Source organism: Dermacentor silvarum, chromosome 8 (genome assembly GCF_013339745.2).
Source record: "Dermacentor silvarum isolate Dsil-2018 chromosome 8, BIME_Dsil_1.4, whole genome shotgun sequence".
NCBI classification, from domain to species: Eukaryota; Metazoa; Arthropoda; class Arachnida; order Ixodida; family Ixodidae; genus Dermacentor; species Dermacentor silvarum.
Window position 1 is genome coordinate 64,630,020 of NC_051161.1, and position 12,604 is coordinate 64,642,623.

The following is a 12,604-nucleotide window of genomic DNA, read 5'->3' on the forward strand; positions in this document are numbered from 1 at the left end:
TACCTGCGTTACCTTATCTAATTTGGGATCAGGCGGGGGTAAAGTCAGATGAGAGAGAAATAAACGGAGGACGCCACCCACCTGGAGACGACCATCGTGGTCTTCTCTATAAAGTTTATTTCAGATGAGAGAGAAATAAACTTTATAGAGAAGACCACGATGGTCGTCTCCAGGTGGGTGGCGTCCTCCGTTCAGGACGCCATGGTCCTTCGCCGCCCATCGAGCTCTGTCTACCAGTCGAAGCTGCATGGTCCTCAGGACACGAGCTGGCAAGAACAATTTTTTTTTTTGCCGCGGTGACGGTGACAGTTATGGTTGGATGGATGGATGGAAAACTTTAATGAACGTCCTGAGGTACGCGACTCAGCGCGCAGCGGGCCGCTCCCACGTTGGGACAGTCAGGCCATGCCCGACCGCCGCATCATGGGCCCTCTGGACAGCCCATAGTTGCGCCCCGGCATCGGGGCTCTTGATAGCGGAGAGCCACTTGTCCTCATTTATTTGTTCCGTGCCTCGTAACGAGGGGCAACGCCAGAGCATATGGTCTAAGCTAGCGAAGTCATTGCAGTGCCTGCAAGAACTACTGGCATAAGTGTCGGGATAAAGCTTGTGTAATAAAGCCGGGCTGGGATACGAGCCTGTTTGCAATAATCTGAGGGTCAATGCCTGCGCTCTATTTAACTTCTTGTGAGGAAGGGGAAAGTCTCTCCTGCCGAGATAAAAGTACTGCGTAATTTCATTGTATGTTGTCGGTTGATCTCTGTTCTCCACCACTCCTGGCTGGCCGGGGAGTTCTCCATGGTCGCGGAAAGCGAGACCTCGCGCCTTGGAGTGGGCCAGCTCGTTGAGGTTTGTGGGGCCTCCCATGATGGATCCCATGTGAGCGGGGAACCACGTGAGAGTGTGGGTGGCAATGCTTTTACTGTCGAGGATGCGACAGGCTTCTTTACACACGGCGCCAACGCTGAAGGCGCGGATGGCTGCCCTGGAGTCGCTGAAGATGTTGGCATGTTTCTCGTCCAGGAGGGCCAAGGCAATGGCCACTTGCTCGGCCGCACATGACGACGTGCCTCGTACCGAAGCTGCGTTAACGGTCGAACCCTTGTGGTTGATGGACACTTTGCTGTTGATGGATTTTTGCTGTTGCCATATTGGGCCGCGTCAACGAAGCAGCTGCCGCCAGGGAGTTCTGTCGCCCGGCGTAGGAGCGCCACGGCCCTGGCCTTCCTTCTTTCCACGTTGCGCTGGGGATGCATATTGCGTGGGGCGGGGGATATGATGATGTGGTCTTTCTGCTCTTTCGGAAGGCCCTGGTAGGAGTCTTTGACTTTAGCCGGGGGGACGCCCATCTCTGTTAAGAGTCGTCTGCCCGCCGTGGTGCCGGAGAGTCTGAGAATCTGTGCCCTTTCTTGTGCTTCTGCAATTTCTTCTAGTGTATTATGAATACCCAACTGCAGATAACAAAATTGATTATCAAAGTACATAGGTCGCGTTGTTATGGTAACAAAATTGATTATCAAAGTACATAGGTCGCGTTGTTTAATATGATGGTTATACCTGCTTGAATTGCGGGCGACAAACGATTTTTTTTTCTTCCTAAAACTGCTATTTAAAAAACAAAAATACTCTACGGTTCATTATGATCTTTTGTGAAACTATTTCACGGTAAAACGTTTCTTCGTTTATTGACCGCTCGAGCGACAAAGAAAGAGGAAGAAGGCGCGCCATCCGGGTTGTTCGTTACCCAGGGCCGCTTGTCACAATCTGCAGGACATTCGAAGCGGCCACTCAAATCCGGCGAGGATGGCCAGCCAGCCAAGTCCAACCAGAGCATCGCAGGAAGCGTCGGCGGTAATCCGAAGGTCCAGGGTTCCAATGCCGTTCAAACGCGACCACGACGTCTCTTCGATGTACTTCCATAGGGTCAGGTCGGACATCGAGGACATCATGACCGACCCGCCGCCATTAATCTACATCGCGCCGGAGGAGAACGACATCACCCAGATCAACGCCCTGGTGGTGGGACCTTCCGACACGCCGTACGAGGGTGGGTTTCTGCGATTCCGCATCGTGTGTCCGAACGAGTACCCGATCGAGCCGCCCCGAGTTTGTTTCCTGACCACAGATGCTGGCCGTGTGCAGCTGCACCCGAACCTCTACCCGAGCGGCGGGGTGTCCCTGAGCATTCTGGGCACTTATGAGGGGCCTCACTGGAGCCCGGCTCAGTCGATAGGCAGCCTGCTCGTTTCCATCCAGTCGCTGCTCACCGACGACCCATTCTACAACGGGCCTTACGTCGCCAAAGGTACGCACCAGGAAGCCGCGAGCAACTACAGAGTCTTTGTGCGCCACGAGGTTGTGAGGGTAGCTGTGTGCGACGAGGTGGAAAGTTGCCTCGAGGACAACTCTCAGCAGCCGGCAGTGCTTCGGGAGAAAGTGCTGGAGTTGTTCCCCGAGTTCTACGACAGGTACGAAGAAGCTGTCAGGAGCCACCTGCATCTGACTGGCACCAGAATGCAAGACCCGATTAGCTTCGCTCACGGCGTCTATCAGCACGATGCGCTGCTGTCACGGCTTCGGGACCTGAAGGCGAAAGTACAGAAACGAAGCGAGTCTGTGCTTTTAAAGGAAAGCCAGTAGTGCCTGGTGAAGAGCTCGGTCACCGCTCATGCGCACGAAGCCATACAACAAACCTGGTGGTTCTGTGGGACGTTGCGAGCCGAGTGTGTCTGCGACGGAAGAGATTGCGACGAAGTAACTGAGGACTCGTCGGTGACCAAAGCTTCTTTCGACAAAATTAAAGGATTTGACGAACATTCGTTGTTTCGTTATTGGAGATATTGGATGCTCTTGCAGATATCTTTTTTTCGCGCTCAGCGAAATAAGATGACCACGCATGAGTGTTTAAAGATATTCTATTATGCACGCAGGAACATGCATGTTGTCGCCCGTACGCCTCACTATAGTTGTGGGGTGTACGGTTGTTCTCGTTGTCGTTGTGAATGATTGTAGCGCGTACCCACCATGGGCATGGCAGAAAATTTCACAGCTCATCATGATACATCTTTTTTTTTCTATTTTCTTAAATTTAGAAAAGCATCAGACTTAATTCGTGAAAGAATAAAGTCTGCTTTGTCTTCGCGGAATGAGATTGTTTGCACGCATCTGCAAGTGTTCATTCCAACCGATACCGCAAGAAACAGTGCAAGACTTAGTACACAAAATACTGCGCCAGCTATCAAGTCCCTGCTTCACATTATGTACGAGCGATGCTGCCATAATTTTTTTTTATTTTACGATACAGAGAGAGAGAGCAAGAAAACTATGGAAAATAAACAGACTGGTGAGGTGTCATGCACGGGAGTAGGTTAAAAAATCAGTAGCCCTTCCTCTGTCGAGGAAATGGGGGTAAGCGAAGCTTGTCGTGTGTTTATTCGGTGTTCATACGAACAAACTGCACTGACGAGTACTACGTTGGGCTGGAACCACAACCGGTCACACGCACAGCAGCTGGCTCCGAAGTTCCGGTTGAGAAGCTCGCGTTGGAACCTGGCCGTCGCACCGGGTAAGTTGGCGCTAGCGTTATTGAGGCGTGCACCACCGTTGTCGGGTTCCTGGATGGCAAGACGACGCTGACGTTTGGCCTCAACATCGCACTCCCGCAACTCGGGGTCCGCGGCTCTTCGCTGACGTTTCGCCTGGGCTTCGGACGCCCTCGCGCTAGAATTGCCACGTCGACGACGACCCCTTTCCCGAGCGCGTTCATTCTGGATGGATTTCCATAAAATTGTTTTAGAAATTAAATCTGCCCGTTACGTAAGACAATGAATGACTCATATCCCCTTAAGCAATGGTTCATGCCCCCGTAAACGCGGCCTACCCATTACGACGACATAAGAGAAGTGAAATTCTACGCTGGAATGAGTAGCGGCAACGCAGCCAACTGTGGAAGCAGACGACGACGATGAACGCAGGAGCAGTGGCACGAGCGCGTGCCGAGCACGAGCACGAGCGCAAACCGAGGTGCGCCAACGAGCCAGCTGTGGAAGAAGACGACGACACCCGAGCCAATGCTGATGGTGATAATTTTGTGCGTACATGGACGTTACCGAAATCTGTGAGTTATAAGAAGCTTCGCTTGAAAAGGGAAGCCGTGGAGAGAGAGAGATTATTGTTGGAAAGGGTGAAAGATTGAGTTAAAGTGCAGCGCGATAACTGTCTCTCAATAGAGGACACCTCAACCGCGCTGCACAGGGGGATGGGGAGTGAAAGGAAAGAGAAGGGAAAGAGGTCGCAGGCGCAGGAGCGGAAGCAGCAGCAGCATCATCTAAGGCACCGCAGGCGCGTGGGGTCTACGTCGCACACTGTCGGAAATGAGAACAGGAAGCCGTGGAGAGACTTCGAAGATTTAGGTAAGAGGCAAGAGAGCAGACCCGCCTGCGGCAACACGGCTACAGAGTATCAATGTAACATAAAGCTTTCGTTATTATTATGGTGACTTATCCTTTTATGATCAATCATCAACGTCAGTGTGAATTTCTGCCGTTTTCATGCAATGGTCATCCGTGAATTCTTACGATCTTACATATACTGATGGTGCTGACCCACCCGTTCTTCATATACTGGCCCTACCTGTCGACTCCTCACAGCCTAAAAATCTACTGGTTCTGTCTATTTATGATGCGCCATATGTATATGTGTCTATAACAACAGTTCACCAAGTAACACAACAGCGCTACGACAACAGTTACTGCAGTTAGTGCAAAGTGCACGAAGAAAAGAAAAGAAAAAAAAAAAAGGATTTCGTATTTTTTCGTTTCTCCTTCGCATTACGGCCCGTTCGAGGACTCGCATCGTGTACTAAATCGGCTCATCCTTTTATTCATTGGCTCCGTGATAGGCCCGCAGGGCATTTCGCGTTGACATCACGGACGCCAGTGACTTTCCTGTACAATGCCGTCGCATTGAAAAGAACATAAATATGAAGATACAGCCAGTCCAGGTGCCAATTATTTCTGCACATTGAAGGTCGGGTTTCGTCACATTTCTAGCGCCTTCAGAATTATGAAAAGCGTACAGCCGGAGAACAGACGAATAAACTTAAATTCTTTAGTTATTTTCGTCAATTTTACAGAATGTGGACTGCAAGCGAGAACTATCTGCAGGAACGTCAGATATGAGAACGACTATTTCCTTCCTGTAGAATACTTGGAAACAACCTATCCAGCCACTTGAAAATAATGCCTCATGCAAGACATCGTGAAAATAATCCTGCGCTTGTGCAGTTCAAACCCTGCTCAAATACTGCGCTTAATGTAGCTTCAATCCTGCTCAAATTCTGCGCTTGTGTAGTTCAAATTCAGCGCTCCACTAACCTGAAACCTGGGGCAGTGCGAAGCAGTGATGCGTCGGTGTTTCCCTTATGTTATTCTTGTGCTATTCGTGCGCTATTCTTGCACAAGTGAGGAGGAATAGAGCGCTTGTGGGGTGGTGGCGCCCTCTCTCCCGCTGCTCTGGTACCAGACTGGCATTTCGTAAGCAATTTTCACGAGTTTCTGCTAATTCCTGCATATCCCTGGCTCATACCCGGATATCCAATGCGGGTATGCGCCACGCGTGATTTCATTATCGTTAATCGTGACGTAACTGACGAGCTAGTGATGTTATTCATGTCATGACCTATCAGTCATGTTAGTCATACATTCGTACCCTTCAATGCCAATTTTGATATATGCCAAGTGAACAAGACAGGAATTTTCAGCGGACAGTGTTTTTGGGCATTACCACGACGACATGACATCACATTAGACGCCGACAGCTCGGGCCCCTAAAGTGCTTTGCACTTAAAATAAATGAAACAAATGAACCCGCTGCATGAGAGAGATATTGACAACAAGGGCGAAAATGCAGCTGTGTACCTTCCAGCTGGTTTACTAAAACATTTTACACGTATTATTAAATCTTGCAGCGCAGGCTCATTTAGAAAAGTTTCAAGGCCTATACGCGGCACGTTTTAAATATAAGTATTTTCGTCACTGACTTTGCTTTTGACGCATTATCTTAGCGTGAACAATTGTGCACACAATGCCTGAAGGGGATCGAATAACGAAGGGGATAGACGAAACATACACGACCTTGTGAACTCGTCGGATAATGGCAAATCAATCGTGTCTTAACCGACCTGTGCGACCACGACGTCATCAAAAACTGTTCTATGTAAGAAAAAAAAAAATAAAGGCCATGTGCGTATTGTGGCGTGAGCGGAAGTCCTTGTCGATTTGATCGGCAGCTGGAGATCTTGCAGCGCTGTTAGCAGACTACTTACTTGCCCTTGCAGATGTACTTTTTTCGTTTAGCGAATTTATATGATCACTGAAGGAATAAGACAGTTTTGAATTGGCTACCATTACTATGGCATGGCGACGTTTGTGGACACAATAAAGGATAATAAGGTCATCTCAGAGAACGCACGGTCATCTGCACACGATGACTGAATACGGGAACAGAAAGCGGGCCTGTCTGCTAGCTTGAAACGAAGGTGCTCCGGTCCGGCAGCGAGTTAACAGCAACGTAGCCGCCACAATCCGTGAGGTCTCGCCGGCCACCGCCAACGCGTCGTGTGCACGACAGGACTCGGGGGTGCTGCTTAAAAATGCGGACAACTTGTTCATTAGCGCGCTCGAGCGCGTGCGTGCGTGCGCGAGTTTCTTGCGACCGCGATCCGCTGTCATCGACGGCACGGCGGCGCGGTCTGCTCACGGTCGCTGCTGCGTATCTTGTTGCGTCGTGTGGTACATGCGCGGCTTGGGCGTGGCAGCGGCCAACAAGAGCGAAGACCAAGACAGACAGTCCGAAGAGTGGTTGAGTTATTCAGCAGTATCTCCTTACGCTGCCGTCCTTATTCAAAATTTCACGCATAGGTCTAGTTCCGTGCAGAATGCACTGAACTATTACGTGTCGCAAGGAGCGGCGACGAAAAGTAAGGAGCTATAGACCGTTTTATCCAGGGCGCGCCTGCCATTTTGCGATCAAAGCGCTGTCAATCGTCCGGCGCAATTCTGGTATGTGGGATCGCGCTGGATAGTGCACAGCGCACATGCTGCTGACGACGAGTGGTATGTTTTCGCGATTTTCTGAGAGGTCTCAACAAGTTTCTGCGATTGTGAAGCTTCTTAACCTGTCCTTACTAAGCTTTGAGCTTCGGTATAGCCGGACTATCGAAGCGAACGGCGACGGACCTAGAGGTGCTGCCACAGCTCTGCCCATGATTAAAATAGGAGGCTACTCAATGCTGAACATTATCGATACGTAACATACGTACAACGTGTTAATATTGTATGTCTGGCCTATGAACTCTACTAAGCTAGCACTCGATCACGTGAAAACAATCAGATATGCCTCCGTGTGCCGTGCCCTGTGCCGAGCCAGTGTACATCCCAATCTACATAACTATAGCGAAGCTCAGACGAAACACGTTTTGCTATAGCTTTCGTACTCCTAAAATTTTCGCGGTACAATTTTCTAGGCATTGTTTACCCGTGTCAAAGGAATTGCGGTGAAAGTGTTACGTTTTCTGCTCACATTTCTGCGAGAGACAGGACTGCTGGACAGATGGCGACTAGAAAGGACGAAGGAATAGCCAGAGAAGGACAAACATGAGCGCTCGTCTTTGTCTTTTTCTTGCTATTCATTCGTCCTTTGTTAAACTTTCTTTCCGCACCTCAGTGCTTCGCGCTGCAGAAGTTACACCACGAACTCAGACCAAGTCGTCCTCATTGTTATTCTTATTCAATGCCCCCATCAATTAGACGGCCGCGACGTGTTGAAAGAATACGCGGCCCATACTGATGTGATGGTTACGGCAGGCTTCATTATCGGCCTTACTTTGTCAATGAAACTCTATGGCAGCAAGTTAAAACACTTCTTTGTATTGGGAGAGTGCGTTGAACGTGCGTTGAACGTGCGTTGAACATGCGTTGGAAGAAGTGAGCTTACAGTATCTTTAATTCAACTAAATTACTGTTCGTGTCTGCGAAAAGTGCGATGACATTCATTAATTACGTTGTAACGACAACTGCACGGAATCGGTCACCGTTTTGGCAAAGCTGACAGTGAGCTTTCGTAGTCATGCATAGTGAGATTCGAGCTCCGTTTCTGTTTTGTCCACTTCGTTAGCTGTATTAGTGACACCGGCGTTTTTTAAATTTTGCTGATTTGGCAGTGAATACTTTGCGCAGTATTATACAGCGAAGAAAAACAGAATGTCGCGAACTAAATAGTTCTCGTGTGCTTTAATTGACCGAATTCAACCCCGGTTTTTTTGATGTGCCCCTTGCTTCAAGACAGACCAGCAACTATATATTGTAGCCTTGAGTGTGTGTGGAGTAGCATATCATCAGATAATTCAGATAAGCCTGCGTAGCGTAGACTACTGTGCATGCAACTGGCGCTAAAAGGCAACGCTGTTTTTTTTTCTTTTTTTTTTACATTTGACAAAACAGCGTCGAGTTTCGTTCCGAAGGTTTTTCCGTGATGGTGACTGATAGCCTCAGCTTATATTTTGCATTAATTAGTAGGTCACTCTGGTTATTGCAACTATTTATGCAGAAAACTACAGCGGTTGCGGCCATTTTACTGTCATTATGGGCTTGCGCCACATTCGGAGCCTTCAGAGTCAGCGCAAATTAAGTCTCCATCGAGCGGGCTTTAAAGCCGAGTTTGAGTGACAATGCGTCGCTGAGGTTGTCCTTAAGTCGGGGTCTTTATTGTGGCTGGCGATGTGGTGCTCGTACAGCGCGCGACGGCCTCGCATGCCTAATTACCTCGTCAATATTAACGAGCGCATTGCAAGAGAAAGCTCCTTGATGGCAGGTGCTTGTAGAAATGGAGAAAGAGTGTCCCCTTATTCACAGTCTGTTTAATACTGTCAAACACTTGACGTACTGTGCCTGTAAAACAAAATTTGATCTGCTATCTTTTATCGGCCCGTTTTGACGTGAAACGTCTTTCAGTTCGGTTAGCAGAGGGGGTCGCTTTCTCGGGACCGCATGTAACGAAAACAAATAATACTATAGCTATTATCGCTTATATATTTGCAACTGTACTATAACCACGCGCTTTACCTTGATATCGTTGTGCAAAGAAATAAACGAAGCCATTACTCGAATACACATGGGTGGCGTGCACAGATGACTCCATTGTCGAGGCAAGAATGACGCGATTGGAGCTAAATATATATCCCCTCGCTGGGCGGTCAGAGAGTAATAATTCGGCAGTACGCGTGTCGAACCGAGCGGGAATGGTTGTATTTGACAGAGATTACTCAGTCATAGTACGTATAATTTATCACCCACGAGGAGTTGTAAGGCTTACATGTGTAATAACAAATCTTTTTTTCCCGTTGTTAAGTATTAACAGGAGGTCTCGCACTTACAGTGATTGACTATGAGACCTGTTTCTGTAAACATTTCATACCTAAGTGTACTTATATGGTATACAATAAAGAATTGATTGATTGATTGATTGAAGTTGCACAAACTTGACGGTAGCTCGGCTATGGCGCCGCGGCGTTCGGCTCGTATAGAGTAAAAGAGAGAGGGGGGCCCATTCGCGTCCACCTGACCTTTGACCCCACTTCGAATATAGGGAACGAGCGGGATTGCAAGATTAGGCCGCATGACACCCACTTTCTGTATCACAAGTTAGGTGCGCACGCTTCGTGACTCGTGAATAAATGTCACTTGTGTATTTTGCTGCGTCCACATTTGAACCCCATATAGTGTCCACACGCCATCAGCCGCACGCCCAAGACGTTTACGACGTACCCCACAGCGACTGCGTCCACGCTACAGCCTATCCGTGTTTAGAAAGTTAATGATGCGTATATTTTATGAAAAGTGAAAGCAAATCTTTCGACAAATATAAAGCGATATTCTGAAACACAGTAAAAATTGAACTTGGAGTTATTTGTCCCCAAACTGACATGTTGAAATACGTGTGTATATTGCGTCTCTAATTTGCCTTCCTTTCTTTTTTCTTTTTTTTGCGTCTTAATTTATTGTCAGATTATTGTGCATTTTTAGCTATTAACTGGTGAAACTTCTAATTTCATTTTTTCTCACCGCTTATCATCTCGTATCATCAGACATTCTTTTGCATAATCTAACTGCTGTCCCAAAGAGGCCAGCGACGACCTTCCGCCAAGATTTCTAGTGCCAATAATTTATGAAATCTCGAAGCACGTGAGTCAGGTCTGATGATGTAGAGAAATTGTCTGGATTGTTTGATTATTGTTAGATAGAATATATATTTAATCTTTATGATGATAAAAAAATGTTTCAACCGTTGTTTCAGGCCTTTCGGTATAGCAGCTTTATAGTCAAGAAACTCTTGTCGGTAGGTCCCCTAAAATACAGAGAGAGAGAGAGAGAGACGACAGAAAAGAGGAAGGCAGGGAGGTTAACCGGAACGGAAATTCAGTTTGCTACCCTAAAGTGGGTGAGGGAGGGAGGGAGGGAAAGAGGAGGAGCACGTGAAAAGATATGTAGTAAATGGAAAGAGAGAGAGAGAGAGAGAGAGAGCGCACATGCCCACGATCACATCAGTTGAGCCGTGCTCCCTCAAGGGCTGCAGAAGATAGTGCCAACCTTTCTCAAAACTCAAAACGAACCACTTAGTAGTAGTAGTAGTAGTAGTAGTAGTAGTAGTAGTAGTAGTAGTAGTAGTAGTAGTAGTAGTAGTAGTAGTTCACAGCAAGCGATAACAGTTAACACTCGTCAGTGCTAGAGTCGCTTGTGCAGGTTTATTGTTCGTAAGAAATGCACCAATGTTTTCACAGCCCTCTGATGCGACGGCTTGCAAGGCCGATATTACAAAATGAATTGTTGTGACATTCCGACATTGCAGTCGCGAGCGATCGTCTTTGTACACTTATCGAGGGCACTCAACAGGACTTGTTGAAACGTCTTCTCTCGAAGTTACAACATAAGTGCGCCTACATCCGTAATACGATGGCGCTGTACCAAAAGAGCGCTTCCAGCCAATTGCAGCTTATTTTCGTTTGGCTCGTCGTCGTTTTCGTTTGCTGTCATGTCAACTCAGCCAGTTCCGCCTTAACTAGCAAGCCCCAGGAGAACGTTCGTCAAGGATACCTCAAGTTTTAATTTATTTAATATTTTAATATTTAATATTTTAATATTTATTTCTCTCTGTCTCTTTCTACGTAAAATATGTGTTTTTCTATCCTCCTATAGTGCGCAGCAGTCATTCTCAAATACGCTGCACTCAATTTCTATACTCCCGAAAGGGCTCATTCCGTTGTTTATTGTCGATGAAGGACATTTACGAAAGCCTTGACGGACTGACTTGTCGACTCGTACAAATTTGCCGTTCGCACACTGTCTCCCCACTTTTCGTGGCGGGTGGTCTTTTTCTTTTAGATTTGCCCTTGAGAGCTTTTCAAACAAGCCTTTTACTTATGTTTTTTCATCCTGCTCATTCTTGCATACAGCCGGCGGTATATTAACTAAACAGAGCAAAGTTCCATTACACAAATCTTGTCAGCGTGTTTCCGGCAGCCCCTGACAAAATTTGCATACTTTCCAGCTGGCTATCAACAGCTTTGGGTTACCGGTTATGGTTATCGTTTATGAAGGGGAGGGGGGAGGTGTTTGTGTTCTACAATATGCCGAACTGGACGAGTTGGTGCGAATTCTTGGTTAGGAAAAGCGCGAAGGGACAAAGACGACAAACGGGACAAGCACTTACAAACAACCGAAAGGTTTGATTAGAAATTAACTGGACATATATACATAAACCACATTGTGTGCACATGCGAAATGACTAGCTTGTCGGTGGTGCCGACGGAGATAAGATTACACACGCAATTTAACTGTACTGCTTTGAACGTGGCAAGTCCCAGAAGCTTGACTAACACACGCGTTTTTGTTGTCCTCGATGAAAAGTGCCTCGACGATTTCACGTGTCAGTTGATCCGCGTGTTTGAAGATAATCCTGGTATCATTTAATCTTGGGGAGCACCCACATTCTCGACAACGCCGAGACAAATTGGAAGTTGGCGTTCTATTAAAATAATTCCGGTGTTGCCTAGGGTGCTCACTCACGTATTTAGCCTCGGCCACGGGAACACCGAAACTTCTATATATGGACATCCAAAACATCTTAGACGAACTAATTGAAGCACACCGACATGCGCTAATCACACGCCTCAACATCCCTAGAACAGGCAGAGCAATTCTTCGGAGGTCGCAATAACCTGTGGCGACAACCAACAGTCAACAAGTACTTCTCAAGTTCCTACATAAGCAAATAACGGTGGCCCCTATTCCGCGTAACCTGCACCCGGAACATCACTTGGGCAGGAGAAACGCAGGTGCCAAAACAATATAATGAAGATAAGGCACTCTTCCCACTGCTCGCTGGGCAGATGCGGCCAAGTAGCCGAATGGGGAGGGCATGGTATTCAGCGTGGAAGGACACAGACAGGAGGAACTGGTATCCGCCTCCATCCGTACGCAGAACATCACCGCAGCAGAAGAGGCCGCCATTGTCCTCGCCATCTCGGCATCGAGACAGGATGAGCAAA

At 47.6% G+C, this 12,604-nt stretch overlaps 1 protein-coding gene across 1 annotated transcript; it reads left to right on the forward strand.

The window, feature by feature from the left end:
* The first annotated feature begins 1,803 nt into the window (after positions 1–1,803).
* LOC119462172 (ubiquitin-conjugating enzyme E2 Z) lies at positions 1,804–2,640 on the forward strand. The gene has a single exon (XM_037723517.1). The coding sequence runs from the start codon at positions 1,804–1,806 to the stop codon at positions 2,638–2,640; it is 837 nt and encodes a 278-aa protein (XP_037579445.1).
* Positions 2,641–12,604: the final 9,964 nt, after the last annotated feature.

What these genes read in the sequence shown, in the direction of transcription:
- LOC119462172 (XM_037723517.1), top strand. Translation starts at nt 1,804, where the DNA reads ATGGCCAGCCAGCCAAGTCCAACCAGAGCATCGCAGGAAGCGTCGGCG.